Raw genomic sequence first — 16,968 nt, 5'->3', positions numbered from 1 at the left:
TTGTGTTATATTTGATTTGACATCAACCACTCGGGTCCAACATCTTAGAGCTTTAGAATAATTTCTCTATTTTAATTTGTTTGCAACAAATTGCCACAAGTGATTCCCAGCTTTAGTGCCGACCTCTCTGTTACAGATTCATGCTTGGCTTCCTCTCCTTGGTATGAGTTAATTCCCGCGAGAACCCAGTCTTTCATGAATACGAGGTTTCCTGCAGGACTGCCTGCTACCTATTCACCTCTGACCCTTGGTAGGGCCTACAGGTCATGCTTCAGTTGAGTCCCTGCTGTTCAGATGTGTGATGATAAGAAAAGCCTGTTGTAAGTCAATGGCTATGCTACCCTGAACAAGCCTGATCCCATCTGATCTCAGAAGCTAAGCAGGGTCAGGCCTGGTTAGTACCTGGATGGGAGACCACCTAGGAAGACCAGGTGCTGTAGGTGTAAAAAATAAAAAATAAAAAAAATAAAGGATCATAAACTGACAAGGTCTTTGCAATCTGTGAGATCAACCAAGGGCTGCCTTGCCTAAAAAAAATAAAAAAAATAAAAAATAAATAGAAGAAATTTTTTAAAAAAGAAAAGCCTGATGCAGAAGTCTTATCTACCTATAACACATACCTGAAGAAAGCATCATATTTATAGAATCAGGCTGAGTGTTGCATTTTATGTTTAGTTTTGTGTTATAGAAGGAAAATTGTGGAACAACTTTGAAATGGACTGAAAAGATTACTGGGTATACTATCTGACTCAACTTTCTAGGTCATCTCACCCTTTCATTATCTTTGAGCTATTTTACAATCCTGTAAATCATAGAAAACTGATAGTAATGCACAAGGCTCTTGTCCGTTGAAAAAGGAATTGTGTACTATGGAATGCAATTGGTTTTTGCTCTCTGGATATTAACCAGATTTACCAGTTTTGCATCTATTTGTAAATTCTTTGCAGTATCTTTTTATTTTCGAGTTTACTTGAGCAAAATCCTTTCCAGTCGGGTAGCGGCAGTGGTTAGAAACATTCCCTCTTCGCAGTGTTCCTGATATTTATGTATGTGTCTGTTCTTTGGGTTTACCTTCAAGCCAGTTTAACATCTCACAGATTCCCTTTTTAATTAATGAGTCAGTTAAAATTCATATCCCATGTTCAAAAAGATTGTTATATATACACACGTAAGTTTATACATACATATAACATCTCTAGAAAGAGGCACAAGACACCGCTGGCTCTGACAACCTCTGCATAAGGGGAGGCAGGAAAGCTTGCTTTTAACCATATGCTCTTTTGAATTTTGTATCGTATCCTTGTATTACCTATACGAATAGATGAATTTTTTAAATTCCTTATCTCTAAATGTAAACTACCAGTAGATAGCAACCTACACATCAACATCATACCTAGCGCCTTACTCCTGTACTCCTTAAGGCAAAGTTTTTAACTTTCCAGGATAGCTCTAACACTGCAGAAGCATTTTGGTCAGATTGTACTAATTCTATTTGAACCTGTCAAAGGGTCACATAATCTTGGTGTGGAGCGAGGTGGCAGACCAGGCAGCCTGTTTTGCAGTTGTTCTGAATTCACCTTGCCTCTCCCCCAGCTATGCATCCTCAGGAGTTCCCTTGTCTAATCATAGGCAACCGTTCTCCCTCTGAGCTAGAGGTTCTCAAGCCTGGCTATGTGGTAGAATCACCCGGGGAGCTTTTAGAAATCTGAATGTCCGGCCCAATTAAATCACAAAGTCTGGGGTTGGGACACAGACATCAGTATAATTTAAAGCCACTGAGGTGATGCTCATGTTGAGAACAGTGTTTTGTGCAAAGAATGGGACTGGTTTAGCAAAAACTCCACATGTGAAGGCCAGGAGCAGAAGCGCTCAGGATCTCTCACAGTGATGCATAAGTGATGAGGAGGGTTTGGAGAGGAAGGGGGGACAGCCCTTACTGAGTATCCTTATGTGCACAATCTCATTTTACCTGGGCTGCCTCTGGAATGGGGCAAATTAGGTATTGGGTGTGATTTAAAAGCCCAAACTGCCTTGGTTAGTTATTAGAGCTTTTTTTAAAAAAAGTCCTCAATTCTACTAAAGCCTCACTGAGTAGAAAATACCAAAATGGGACTGTCGAGTGCATCTCCCCGCCTTTCTCCTCTGCCATTAAGGGGCATGAAGCCAGCCTAGTGATGGGTGACAGCTAATACCACTGCCACCATATGGCTATATTACTGACACAAAGCTATATTTATCATACACCAGCCAACTGGGAAAACCACATACTGTACAACATAACCTATTATGGGCCTGTTTTTATCAAAGGCCTTAGAACCTCATTGATCTAACCCATAACAAGGTGCTTTATTAAGAGATCTTTGATAGAGAGTAAAGTTTAAAAGGGGAGAAGTAAAAAATGCATCCATTCATTTGTTTTGGAATAGTAAGGCAAGGAAATAGTCTGGTTCTTGGCATGTCCTTCCACCCTCCCCCCCCCTACTCCCCACCCCCTTCCCCGAAAGTATCTTCTAACGGTTAGCCCAAATTAATGGCCTGCTTCTGTTTCACGCTTTAAACCGTTTAATTGTTGCCTCAGCCTTTTTTCAAACATGAAAACTGGTATCATAAACGCTGCTATGGTTTGCCTGCATGTACTCATTGTATATCCCCCTCCCTTTTGTGTAGGAAGACAGAGATGTCAACCCCATGCCTAACCGAGGAGGCGATGGGTTAGTTCCCGGGGATGACAGATTCAAACCTGTGGTGCCATGGCCTCATGTCGAAGGAGTAGAAGTGGACTTAGAGTCTATTAGAAGAAAAAACAAGGCCAAAAATGAACAAGAGCGCCATGCTGGAGGAGAGAACCAGAAAGACATAATGCAGAGGCAGTATCTCACATTTAAGCCTCAGACTTTCACCTACCGTGATCCTGTGCTACGCCCAGGGATCCTTGGTAACTTTGAACCCAAAGAACCTGAGCCTCACGGAGTGGTTGGTGGCCCTGGAGAGAAAGCCAAGCCATTGGTTCTGGGACCCGAATTCAAACATGCAGTTCAAGCCAGCATTAAAGAGTTTGGATTTAACATGGTGGCAAGTGACATGATCTCACTGGACCGCAGCGTCAATGACTTACGACAAGAAGAGTAAGCACACATCCTCTTCTTTCTAAAAGTGGGGCAACTATGGTTTTGATAGATTTTAGTTAGATGCTAGAACGGAGAAAGTATTTATACCTTTATTTCAAGGAAATAAGAGGTTCTTTGTTCTATCTACAAAATGGCCAAAAGAAGGAGATCTCTCCATTTATGCCATGATATTGAGGGTCTGACATATAAAATTCTGGGGTCATATGCATTAATCCTACTCAATATTTGGTCCCCAGACTGGCCCTGGTCTGTGAAATTTTGTTACTCGTCCACAGTGAGAAAATGAGCTTGCACCAGATGTAAAACAACTATTAAATACTTTGTTTAGTTCAACTGAAAATTTTTTAATAACAAAACTTTCTTGCTGTGTTGCTTTTCATTCTGGATCAAGCTTCTTGTTATAGAACAATAACAAATAGTAACTCTGCTCTAGATGTCTCATATAATTAACTAGATATTTATGTTGCTTTTAATTTTTTTCCTCAGCACTAAAAGTGAACATAGAAGCTCCTGAGTATGCAAAAGGAGCACTCAGACAGATATAACTATGGCCTCAACTTTCAAATTCTTTTCACATAGTTTGATTTAAAATAAAGGATTTCCAACTCTTAACTTTTGATAGATGGCGATTACTGAATGAACTCAAAGCTTTTCTCTTTCAGTTTATTCAATAACCAATTCTACTTCTGTAGGATCTGAATAGCTTCCATTTCATGTGGATGCATACTTAATTCACTGCTACTAGAAAACTCTCAAAATGTATTTCCGATGATGCATTATTAACATAATCTTCATTTTAAAAGGTTAACACAGCACGTGCACACACGCACACAGCAGCATTCTTTACGACCACTAAGTAAAATTCTGTACCTAATATAGTGCTAGTCAATAGACTTTGGATTCATATGTTTTTTATTGGTAAGAGTGAGGGAGGTGAATGAAATATGCAAAGAAAGTGGAAGGAGTCAAAGGATGCAGCCATGATGGCGCGAGACATAACCTCTTATTCAGAGAGGACATCTCAAGGAAGCATCTTGGGATAGTTTATTCCTAATCAAAATACAGGCTTGCCTTGTCATAAGGTTGGCAAGATTTAGCAAATAAAAATAGGGGATGCTCAGTTCAATTCCAATTTCAGATGATAACCAAAAACCATTTATAATTATCTCCCAAATAGTGTATGGGACATACTTATACTTTTAAAACATGTATTATTTATCTTAAGTCCAAATTTAACTGGATGTCCTATGTTTTATTTGGCAACACTTCTGGGCAGGGGATGAGGATAGGTACAGAGCTAGAACTGCCATGCAAGTACCTTCAGGACCTGTAACAGGATCCGCAGCCCCTCCCCTGGGGTGTGTCTAAAACATAACACTCTATCATAGTTACAGAATGTTCTTTGAGAACCTATCGATGGCATTCTCATCACTGTAACAGGGAAGATGGAAGGGAGTGGGGAAAGTCTAACATTTATTAACTTTCCACTACATGCCAGGACTTACTGTAAGTTATCTTATTTAATTCTCATCCTAGACCAGTTACTTAAACTTTCTAACCCTCAATTACTTAATCTTTAAAATAGTTCGAACCACACCTGCCTCTCAGGATTGGCATTAGAATTAAATGACATAACAGACTAAAAGTCTTTTATCATAAGCCTGGTGGTTAGAAACTTAAGTATCATTGGCTGTTTTTATTGTCTGTGGCACGTTCTTCAGGTCCCATATCTTGTCTCATTTGAACGTTTTCAGTTACTGTTTAACTTTGAGGTTCTCTGTTGTTTTTGGGAAAATGTAGATGTCACATACTGCCTTATCTACATCATCTTGCTTCTACTTGTACCTTCCACAATGGCAAAGCCTTCATCCCTTCTTCGATAATTTCAAACATAGCAACTGCCACCTGAACCTCCCACCTCTCTGAGTCCGCCTTGCTCTCCCGCAATGTCCTTCCTTTCTGTCGTTCTTTCTCTCTCTCTCTCCCTTCTTCCTTCCCTACCCCCCTCCCTCCTTCCTTCCTTTCTTTCTTCTTTCCTCTTATCTCCTTCCTTCTCCCTTACCAATTATCCCCCATGTTCTTTTCTCTTGCACAACTGGAGCAGTACCTAGAAAGAGGATTTTTGCATGTTTCTGTGTATCATTCCTGTAAGTATTGTGTCTCCAATCAAATAAAGGAACCCAAGACTACCTTAGCAAATGCTACTAAAGTCCTCTTTAAAAGTCTATGCTAGTGAGAAAACTTTTTTTATATACTTCAAAATACTCAAACATAACAACCCCTAGAAACTTTTATAAAATTGAATCTGGATTATTTTTTGAATGTCATTCTTACACTTTTTAAAAAACGAGATAGGCTTCATTCTTCTTTGAACAGTTAAAGTTCAATGTAGAGTAATAAATAATTTCTAAGTAGAGTTATTCATAAATTAGAATGTAGACAGTTTTAAGAATTTTCTCTAAAATAAAAAGGCCACAACAAAGAAAACACCTTTAGGTTTTACACATTATATACTATACAGATTAGCATTTTTCTGCCTTCCCTGGCAATGTATTAAAAACAAGACATAAATCTATATCGCACGCATACACCATCCTCATGCACACCCCTCACGGAGCATCCATCAGAGATTGGCTTGGTGTTGCTGACTTTCTGTGGCTTTAGAATATAGGCCTTATCAGCCTTGTTCTCTTGCCTCTGTCAGACATAAAAATGAGCCAGCTGCCGAGCTGAGAGACCAGGCTTAGAAACCAAGCTTTGGGCAGTTTGTCCAGCTGTGACATCTGACACTGCGGTTAACGTGTTCGTTTTTGTGGCTGTTCTATAGTCTTTCAGATGAGTGTTTTCTACCTTACAAGCAGGACAGAACTGCCCAGCTGCCAGCATGACTCATACTTATGTATGTTACAGCTTTGAATTACAGTCTCTGGCTGAGTAATTTACTGGCTGTTGATTACTTGTTAAAAGAATGAGTAACAGTATTTTGAGTGAACTGGAGCCCTACTTCTTTTTAAAGATTTGAGCCAAGAATGACTTCACCTGCCTCCACACATATTTTCTATTAAGAAAAACCTATATGATTTTCTTCACAGCTCAACAGATACTGAGTAGTTCCAATAAACAAGGTGCTGTGCTAGTCCATCAGGGAATGCAACAAAGAAAATACAGTCCCTGCCTTGAAGGGGCTCGCCGTCTGCCTCTGGGGAGGAGAGAAAGAATACCAGAATATAAGAGCCACAGGAAAGCCGTGAGCAAAATGGCATGGTTCAGAGGAGTGGGAAGCCACGTCGAGTTACAGGAGTGTCAGAAAAGGATTCGTGGAGGGGACTCTAGGGACAGACCCTGAAGGATGAGTAGTGCTCCCCTAGGAAGAGGTTACACGTGAAGATGGGCATTGTCTAGTAGGAAAGCAAGTGGTATCGTCTACTTGGATCAGGAAGTATGTGTAGAGAGACAAAGGTGACAGGCAAGGTCACGGTTAGAAAACCACAGTACCATTTACAAAGCCTGCACTGAATCTGGTAGTCAAGGAAGACCCGCTGGAGAACTTTAGGGGTATTAGACTGGTAGGGACATGTTAGACTATTAGTAGCATGAGAGTAGGAACTTCAGTAATGGGTACAGAACCAAAAAGGAGACTCAATGTAAGAGAACAGAAGAGTTCGAATCAGTGGGACTTAGCAGCTGATCAAGTGGCAGGAGGAATTAAAGATAAATTCAGGCTTCAAAACAAGAATGGTGCCATTACAGAAACAGGGCGGGTGGAATAGAACAAGCTGCTCTGCCCAAAGTCTGCTCTCTGGCTTTAGGTAAATTCACGCAGAGCCTGTCAAGGTGAGGAGCCTGTTAGTGGGAAGAGGTGGAAAGCTCTATTTGTGAATATATTAGATTTTCTTCTAATCAAGTTTGGGGTTTCATTTCCTTCACTGTGAACTCACCACTGATGCAAATACATGGAAATTATTCTTGCCCTTTTTCAGCCCAAGAAGGCAATCAGAGTATATAATCCAAGCAATTTTGTTTCAAACAAATGTATTAAATATTTTGACTTGTTGAACAAATTCATGTGCTTCTAATATTTAACCTTTCCTCCCACCTACACACCTATTGCACTTCTATTTTGTAGAAAGCTATCTTAGTTGCATTTACAAAGTGAAATAATAGACATTAAGGTGCTTTGAAAATTCTAAGAGATATGCAAATGTTAATATGATTATTAATAACTGTCTTAAGCTTGTCTGTGGGAAATGGAGGTTTTTTTAAAAAAGGTATTTTACATTTATACTCATGCCTTATACGACAGCTAATTTTCTTTTTACCTAATTCCAAAATGCTGATTTTTATACTCTCATTTTATGTAAGGTGGGTTGTAGTCATGAGCTTTTTTCTTTGTCTATGTTAAAGGATCTGTTTAATACCTTTGTTCAGAATACAGTGCCGTAATTTATAGAGTAGATGCTATTTTCGAAACCCTGATTTAGTTGAAATGCTATAGATTCTTTTTACATTTCAGTTTCTACGTATGACCTGTGGGTTTTAGTTAGAACTAACTGAAACTCTAAGGAGCAGCTCAGAGAGGTTGAAACAAATTATTAGAATAATATATAAATCATATACAGGCACATATATGTGAATCACATATATATGCATCTATATTTCAGTACTTTATCTCAGTTTCTATTATCAGAATATGTAGTAGTTCTGTATGACCCGATCCAAACTATACTGGTCACAGTTATTAACATGTGATCCTTTTCTCTCATAGAGTGCCCAAAATATGTCTCATTTTTCAAACTACAATTTGGCAGCCTTCGATCTAAACCGTAGGAAGCACATTTAAAATTGATTTCAGATGACCGTGATGGACACGTTGCTTCCTTTATGTCCAAAAATTATTACTTTCTAAGTGGCTTGAAAATATTTACTCTTGGAAGCTACTTTTTGTAAGTTCAGAGGTTTTCCAGATTAACTTTAAAGAAAAATTATGTTCTGCTGCCTGGTTTCTTCTTTCTTCTAAGCACACATATAGACACATACACATTGCACTTTGGAATTTTCTTAATTATGATGGCAGAGCTGATATTTGTTTAAGGTCCTGGCTGATGATAGGAGATATATTTAGCCCAGTTGGAATTATTATAGTGATCAGGGATAGCTTATGTCACCTCGATTTCCACAGCGGTTTTCTAGGGTACCACATTTGTAGAGTGCGCTTACGAAAGCTGGAGGTAGAGGCGTGTTGTTGCCATGAGCCAGCATTAGCAGAGCAGCAGCAATCTTGACCCCTGCCCCACCCCCGATAGCGTGCTGGGCGCCTCACCCCCTCGGTGGAAACCTACAGCCGAGACCTCACTGGTGGATGAGGTCCTTCCCTTCTCTAGTCGTTTGCTCAGTTTACTCTATTAAAATGGAACTTAGCTTCATTTTCCCTCCACTCATCTCGCCCCCCCCAAACGCCCACCACCAATGTCACAAAAATATGAGGTATGCTTGATAAAAAAAAAAAATTTATAAACTCAAAGTTGCTTGTTTTTGTTTTATTATAGTCCTCCCTCCATCCCCAACCAGGAATTTAACATAAGTTCCCTGGGGGTAGTTAGAAAAAGATTTATGGAGGCACCACTAGATATGCCGTAACATCCCACACCCATGACAGACAATTTCAGGACAGCCTGGACTTTTTTCAGGCTAAGTTTCCTACCCGTCAGGAACACTGACACAGGAGATTAAGGAGTGTTTTTTGTTGTTGTTTTTTGGGGTTTTTTTTGGTAACTTCTCCTACTGTAGCATCTCAGTTTGGGAACTAACAGTCATTTCAAGGTATTTAATCATTATCTTCTGCTGAAAGGTTATTAATTCCTCACCAAAGAAAACCTCTGCCAACAGACCCAGACATTCCAGAGTGCATGTCAGAACATAAGCCCCTCCCGCAGAGGGTCGCCATGACCCCCCTCTGGTGACTTAGCAGCTCAGACTGGTAGATGCAGGCGAGGCCACTAGACACAGCCTGTTCCTCTGATGTGTGTTTCCATGATGCACTTTGGCTCTCATGTGTTTGGTAAATAGGGAAATCACGTCAATTCAGTGTGGAAGTCCTGGTGGTTCCTAGATTTCCTCAGGCCCGTTAATGTTTGGAAGTGATCAGGAGCAAGGTTTCTTACAGTTAAAGTGACCTCCATAACAAGGTATTTATGAAGACTAAGAAAAAAGCTGACAACCCTGCAGAAGTATTTCTTTAGTGCAAGAAATGGAGAGTCTAGTGGCTTCAAGATGCACTACACTTGCCACTTATGCTAAGCTGTCTGGGGAGCTGCCAGCGCTTCCAGAGGAGCCGAGAGGAAAACTGATGGATGGAAAAGGCTCTCCCTGGATCATGCTCTTAATTTTGGTAAAGTAGCTCTGTATTAGAAGCGAATGTCTCCAAGGACCTACGAAAAGGAAAACACAAGCCTATGGGTTTAAAGGCTGCACAGGATGGACTGTCACGCAAAATGTGAAGGTCCGTGGCAATTTTTAATTGTGCTGATCGATTTTCCTTAGGGCTCCGGTCCCAGAGTTCCCTAAGTTTTGAGTAGCCTGGTTCTATCCCTGTTTTTCTTTCATTCCAATTTTTTTTCTTTCTTTTTTTTTAAGTCACGATTTTACAAAACCAAAGGTTTACCAGGAACAAAAATACATGTGGCATTGTAACAGAGGTGTCTGTATTGTGACTACCAAAGGGTAGTCACAGTCAAACTGTTGGACATCGGACCATAGTGTGGCTACAGGATCATAATCTAAGGCGTTTTCCACATTGAAAATTAGTAAATTACGTGGGACTGGTTAGCTGTTAAGCCAAGTGTAACCCAATATTTAAGAAAGAGAAGAACCCCGACCTTCCCATGTACTCTAGAAGCACAGCAACCATTCCACAAGACAGATAGCACTCAGTGGGGGAGCACTCGCGCAGGGCCTCACATTCGGGGGAAACTGACCTGCCTGGAGCCAGGTCTCATTACTGCTGTGATAGGCTGCAAAAGCCCACGGTGACCGCCTCACCCTTTCCACGTGTACACGTGTAGCTCTTTACCTCTGGAGTGTCTGGTGAAAAGGCCAGTTGGGAGAGAAGCAAAAAGTAGGATGTGGCGGAGAGAGAAGACAATCTTTAAGAGTGGTTGAACCGGGTCAAAGCCTGCCTGCCAAGCTGACATCCACTCCTCTGTCTGTGTGGCAGTGCCGATGGCTCCCCCGGGGTAAAGGCCAGTCCTTGGAGAGAGCTGTAAAGCTGGGTCATCAGTACCAATTTTTTTTTCCTTATGCAAGGATTGTGGAAGTATAATATGAATAATTTATCTTGAATGCACTTATAAGTTAATTATCTTTTCTCATATAAAACCAAATATGTAAAAAATACGTATTTAGTATATTTTAAATAGAATGACTCTTTAATCATTTTTATGACATATCAGGTGAACATGCTAAAAAGTAACAAGCCAAGATAATTACATGAATTAAAATTATATAAGAATAGTGCCGTAATATCTTGTGTATTACTGGGAAATGGCACAGTTTCACTTTCCTCTTCACTGAATCTTGGGGGAGATTCCACCCTCCAGAATGTAGTTAATGTGTAGGAGGAAAATCACATTTTTAATAAGTTAGTAACTTATTTTAGAACGAGCACTGCCATTTTAATCAAAAGAAAACTATCTGTACATTCTCCAGAATAGCAAGTCCCAGTGAGCAAATCAAAAACCAGGATAAAGGGCTCTGGAGAAAGATTTGAGAATCTAAACTACACGTTCTTAAGACCTGGAGATGTACAACTGTCGCTATAAAGGGAAAAGCTGTAAAGTCTTCAGTAAAAGAGGCTGTGAACAACCAGCCACCGTTTCCTCCTCTGCGAGGCGGGAGCTCCCTCCAGCTGCTGGCCTGGGCCTGCCCCGGGAAGATTTCAACAGTTTGTTTTGTTTTTGTTTTTGTTTTTTTTTTCTCAGAGAGATGGGAAAGAAACCCTTTTCTAAAAGATGTTGTCGAAATCTGTGTGAACCACAACTTATTAGGAAGGTAGCATCGGGTATTCTTATTTAAATCAAAGAGGAATCTGCTGTCTCAGCACACAGTGAAACAACCTAGATCAGAGGTTGACTGGTCCTTGACCTTATGTCACATTCTGTCATTATGGCTCTAATCTGTATCCACGGCCGTGTGCCAGGCATTGGGGCTGGGGAGAGGAAGGGCTGGGATTAAGGACGTGCTGGAGAACATACACTGTCAATGCGGAATAACACGGACAAGCAGGTCCCAGCACCAGGGCATTGTTTTACGCTTGTCTATATGGTTTCGTGGAAGGATTTCTCACTTCAGATGAGGTATAAGCTGTCTTCCAGTCCCACGTGATTGACTCTGTCACTGTGATGCTGCTTCGTTCCCTTGAGGCAGAATGTCCTCAGTAAAGGACAGTAAGGATCAACTGCATCATTGTCCATTTACTAAGCACATATTGTACGTCCTGCTAGGTTCTTTAATACACTGTCTCCAGTCCTTACAGCTATACTGAAGACACACACACACACACACATATAAAAATCACATTATTTTTAGGTGATGGAATTGAGGCTCAGAGAAGTAGATAACTTGAAGGTCATGTAACTGGAAGATGGGAGCACTGGGATTTAAATGGGGTTCCTATACCACATTGCCTTCTTAGTGATGCTAAACTAATGGCCAAGGGGGTACGTTACAGTACACTACAGTACGTTAACTTTTTAAAAGAGAAAAATGAGGAACATTAAAAAACAGTAAAAGGCATAGGCTTTATATGTCATTATTGCAGGATTTTTTCCTGCCTCTAAGACAGAGTTTCTCAATCTCAGCATTGTTGACATACTTTGCCCTGGGGGCTGTCCTGTGCATCGTAGGTTGTTTAGCAGCGTCTCTAGAATCTACTCACTGATGCCAGGAACACACTCCCTCCCCATCCCTGGTTGTGACAACCAAAATGTCACCAGACTATGCCACATGCCCCCTGTGGGGCAAACTCAACCCTGATTAGGAAGCATTGCTCTGAGAGGCCAGTCGGAGTGATGTTGGTGGGGAGGGGACTTAACATAAATAACAAAAGTGGGGTTTCTAGCACTGGGTGGGGGGGGGGGGACGGAGAAAAGGGAGTTGTCAGTGTTTTTAACTTGTGTCAGCCACAGAGTCGCCAGAATCATTTCTTCAAATGACTTCCTGGGTGACTCTGTGCTTTGGTGCCTTGCACTTCCTTGACACCCACGGATTTCCCAGCCCGGTTGGGAAGCCACGACCAGATGTCTTCCAAGGCCTCTTCCATTTTAAGACTTGTTTTTTCTGTGTCTTCCACGGTGTTCCTCTGGACACGGAAGGTGAACGGACCCGGCCGGCCAGCAGCGGTGCGCAGCTGTTGCCCCTCTCTCTGGCTCAGGGGAGCGGGGTGCTCTCTGCTTCGGTTTGGCCTCTTCCCGCTTCCCGGAAGGGCTGAGGGGCTCGGCAGTCTCTGGGCCTGTGCCAGATGTGCCAGATGTGACAGCTCTTCTTGGAAAGTAACAATAGATATTGTCGTCTGTTAACTTAGCTCTGTAGTGTCCGGGCAGAGGCGCGCAAGCCTGGCTTTGATTCCAGCACTTTTGCAATACGCACTGTTTGGCAAAACTGGCACTTGGTGTCCAGCCCCGGAACCCTGTGCCTGATCTGGCAGAGCGAACACCAGGCTGGCTGCCAGGATACCCGGCTCTGCCTTCTTTGGTTTCTCAGAAGCAGGAAAGGGACCAGGATGGATTAGCCAGAAGACAATTAGTCATTTTGTATTGCCAAGCGCAACCCTGCTAGCATCTCCAGGATATAATCCTGGTAGGAGGACGTCTCTTCCTGTTAACCTTTGTATGTGTCAGCTGCGGGGGGTGGAGGAAACCCATTTGGCCCCATTGCCCAAGAAGTGAAAGTCCCCTTTCGCCCTTTCCAGGGGCAGCTACTGTTTGGTAAATATTCGTCTTGTGCTTTCCCCATACATTTATATACACATGTTCATGGTTTTTAGAACATAAAAATGTGTTCCCTGTTGTAAATGCTCTAGAAGGCTGTGGCGTGGTTAGCCCTCTGCTGGCCCCCGGTAAGCAGGCAGTACGTGCCGGCTGTTTAGAGTCGTAGTAACGGTGGCATGGGCACCTCTCACTTCTCCTCTCCTGCTTCCTCCCTCAGACGATCTAAGATAGTCTTGAATTCCTTCCACACTCTCATTCCTAGCCGTTGCCTTTTCCACTGCCGTCCTCTGAGTCCAGTTCTTTGCGTTCATCTCGCTCCTCAAATGGCCCAGAGAAAGCACTGATCAGAATGAATGGGAACGGGAGGCACAAGACTGCACTTAGGAGTTGTATGGCAGCTTTAATGGGAATATCTTAGACACTTCAAACCTCGCTCATAGTGTATTAAATATTTCATAGATTTATGGAGCTAAAGGAGGCCAGAGAGGTCACTTGGTCCTGCTTTATTCTGCAGATAAGGAACCTAAAGTCCAAAGCGTAGTGACTGTCCAGGATTATATGACTGCCAGGAGTGAATCCTTGTCTTCTAGGGCCTCCCACCATACCAAGTAAAGGATAAGGAAAGTCTGTTGTCTTAAATGTAATGTTTGTGAAATGCATTTTTGAAACATTTTCTTGGTAATAGAAATTTTATGTAGGAGCAGGGCAAGTATGTTTATCAGTCCCAAAGTGTCTCCCTCTTTAAATCTGACCATTTAAAATCCCGTTATTTTTAACAAGGGCCACTGCTTAACTCTTAAGTTGGAAGGAACCATCCTAAGGAGAGAGCAAAAGGCACCTGGGTGTGGTTCCAGAGAAGGGGATCAGCGCTAAGGGAGTGGGCACATCTTATTGCGGTACAACCCCTGTCACTTAGATCCCCCTCTGGCCTGGCCCCAGAAACTCTTACCTGAATGCCAAGGAGATGCTATGGAAGAGCTTTTCACTAAAATGTCTCTAGAACTCTGGGATGTCAGTTTCCCTCTCTTGAGGGTACCTCGAAGCCTGGGGCAGATCAGCATATCCAGTGGGTTCTGCAGCGACAGGAAACCGGCCTTGGCACAGGCTGGCAAGCATCTTTGGCAGCGGCCTTGCCTTGGAGTCAGCCCAGCGGGGAGCCCAATGGCACAGGCCCCTCACAGCAGGGTACCACCGCAGCGAGCCTGAGCTAGAGGGAAAGTGGGGGCAGCATATGGTGCCTGAGGTACCAAGTTCATGAGTGCGCATGAGTATACCTTGGGGATCCCAAACAGAGTTGAAAAGAGAACGATGCCTAACATTTAGAGAGCTTTCTTGCATTTTCTGGCAAATGCGGGTAATAATATTTGCCTCATAAAGTTATTGTGAAGATTAAATGTGATAAAGAACATAAACGGCATATAGCGCAGTAGGGAATGTGAGCCCCACTGGTAGGAGGTCACAGTGGTCGGAAGCCCCCCTCAGCCCCGGTGAGGTGTAGAGAACCCCGCAGAAGCTCCTTCTCCGATACGGGTCTCTCACCATGCTAGGGGTACAGGATTGAGCCTCATCTTTAGAATATATTACTTTCATTGCTGTCTTTCATCCTGCCGTCCTACCATGTAGCAGGAGGAGTAGTCCTAAAGACATTGTGAAAACACAAAGGCATCCTTAATGTCAGCATCCTACAGATAACTGCTTGCTTGAAAGTGCTGGGTGACTGAGTGTGTAATTTGCATCATTAAGACAGGAGAAGAAAAAATTAAAATACATCGGGGATGTGGGGTTTAGAATGTAAATAAACACTTCATAATAATACATATTTTTGTCATTTCTAAAAATAAAAATCTGTCTTCCAATTTAACCCTATATTTCTCCTAACTCCAAGTATCTTTGTAGCCCCCCGACTGTCACCTAAGCAAGAGACCGCATTGTCCTTTAAAGGGTAGATTTGTCAGGGAAATGGGGCTCATTTCTCTGTGGCTGGCTCTCTCTCTCACACTGTTTTTTCGTTTTTTTGTTTGTTTGTTTGTTTACAACTTCCTAGAGTTTTCAGGACACATTTTTAGATAAGTCATCCCTGAATATTTTACAGAATTTTCCTGACTGGCTTTTTATGACCTTACTGATTAAAGTTCTACATTCTGGAATAAAAATTGTGTTAGTTGAGAGAATGTGACTGTCTCTGTCTCTTACATCTTACAGGCCACTTTGGCGGCTGGAAGTGTTTTCCCGTAGCATAGAAATCCATCCACCTAGCATGCTTCCCTGTACAGTGGGCAGTCCAAAAGGGTGACACACTCTGTAGCTGACTTTTTGTAACTGTCTCCTTATTGGTGAAATGTATTTCAATTTCAAAGTTGCATGTGCATTTTGATATGCAGTCAATTCTTCTTGTTGAGCTGGCTATGTTCTATAAAGTCACCATGAACACAGGATTGGGAACACAGAAGCATTGCTCCCAGGGGAAATAGAAGATTAGGTTCCTGTGAGTCTCTGGTCACATTTTCATCAACTGATCAAGACATCACCTTGTTTTATGTGTGTTTCTGTTTAGCATATACGTTTGAATCATAACATTGAACTCTTGGCCAGCAGCACTAGAACTCATGTTTAAACGAAGCCTAGTTCACACACGTTATTTTCTCCATAAAGCCTTTCGCAGCCTTCTTGCTCTCAGGGACACTAGACAGCACTTCAGCACTACTCTTGGGAGCCCTTTAAACTGAAATCACCAACAAAAAGCACAAAAATGAGAAACGCATGGCACTGAAGAGACTACGACATGGACACTGTTTTTAGAACCGGCGTGGAACACAAAGTCAGGGCCTCCTTTTGTACCTGCGTGTTTGCCACTCGGATTGTGGTTCGCATTTCTCACTGTTCTGTATGTACACTCTCGAAAGCCTGCGGAAGTGCCCCGAGTATTGATTCTGGGATTGCAAATAACTTTTAGGGAGTAAGCAAATGAACAAATACAGAATCCATGTATAATAAGGGTCCACTGCATTTTTGTATATTTGAATACGGAATGCAGATTAATCACAAATACAGTTAATATATGCTGGCTACACCATTATAGTAAGTGCAGATCTCAGTAACACTGAAAATAGTAATTCTAATGGGCCAATTTTTTTCACCTGTTAATTTATGCCAAAATGAAAATCTGATAATGGCTTTTAGAAATGTCAAGACCCCAAAGCATAGAATATTAAGTTTTTCTATTCAGAGAACAGAAATAATTACCCTAGTTACTATTCAACGTACCCCCATAATTCAATTTTCTTTTCTCCTTCCCCATTTCCTCCCTCCTCCCACCTTCTTTCCTATGTTTTACTCCTAGAAAGGGCCTGGGAAGGGTGTTGTAATCGTGCCGAGATGTGCTGAACAGGGGCTGCTACAGTCTGTGGCGTACCCAGTGCAATGCAGGAAGTTCTGTGCTCTGTTGGAATATTTATCAGGCCTAGTGCTGACACAGTCTCTGTTGATGAGCAGACCTAATCCGAGTGTCGAAGGTACTGATGCCGATGTAAATGCTCTCAGCCCCCAGGTCCATCACCTTACCGAAAGGGTTAGAGTCCGTGGTGAATCTGTTTAATTCCCTAGTAACGAGCCTAGACTTTTATCAGAAATACTTACTAATTTTAGATTGTATCTCCTCTCTTCAAGAGAAGTGATTTAAATTCTGTCCAGGTGGCACGTAAACAAAAGAATATCACACTTGTTTTGTACTGCAATTTTGATCTCAAAGAAATATGCACCAAAGTCTAGTATACCAGGGACACAAAGTCCAATTGTAATGATACAGGAAGAGAAACGAACAGTGTTTGAAAAAAAAGGGGCGGGCATGACGCCAGGAG

The 16,968-nt window shown here is 42.0% G+C and overlaps 1 protein-coding gene and 1 non-coding gene across 4 annotated transcripts in view; both read left to right on the top strand.

The window, feature by feature from the left end:
• Nucleotides 1-16,968, top strand: part of GALNT7 (polypeptide N-acetylgalactosaminyltransferase 7) — a 114,168-nt gene that overhangs the window by 59,994 nt on the left and 37,206 nt on the right. For all 3 annotated transcript variants that reach the window (XM_016148216.2, XM_016148217.2, XM_036233606.1), the window contains exon 2: nt 2,668-3,125. In XM_016148216.2, coding sequence (XP_016003702.1) covers nt 2,668-3,125 — 458 coding nt within the window. The remainder of the gene's footprint in view (nt 1-2,667; nt 3,126-16,968) is intronic.
• LOC118612619 lies at nt 325-443 on the top strand. The gene has a single exon (XR_004955064.1). It is a non-coding gene; the product is annotated as a 5S ribosomal RNA (ribosomal RNA).

Source organism: Rousettus aegyptiacus, unplaced genomic scaffold, assembly GCF_014176215.1.
Source record: "Rousettus aegyptiacus isolate mRouAeg1 unplaced genomic scaffold, mRouAeg1.p scaffold_m13_p_16, whole genome shotgun sequence".
Classification (NCBI taxonomy): Eukaryota; Metazoa; Chordata; class Mammalia; order Chiroptera; family Pteropodidae; genus Rousettus; species Rousettus aegyptiacus.
Note: the sequence above shows the minus strand (reverse complement) of the source record. Positions and strands in the feature narration are given on the sequence as shown.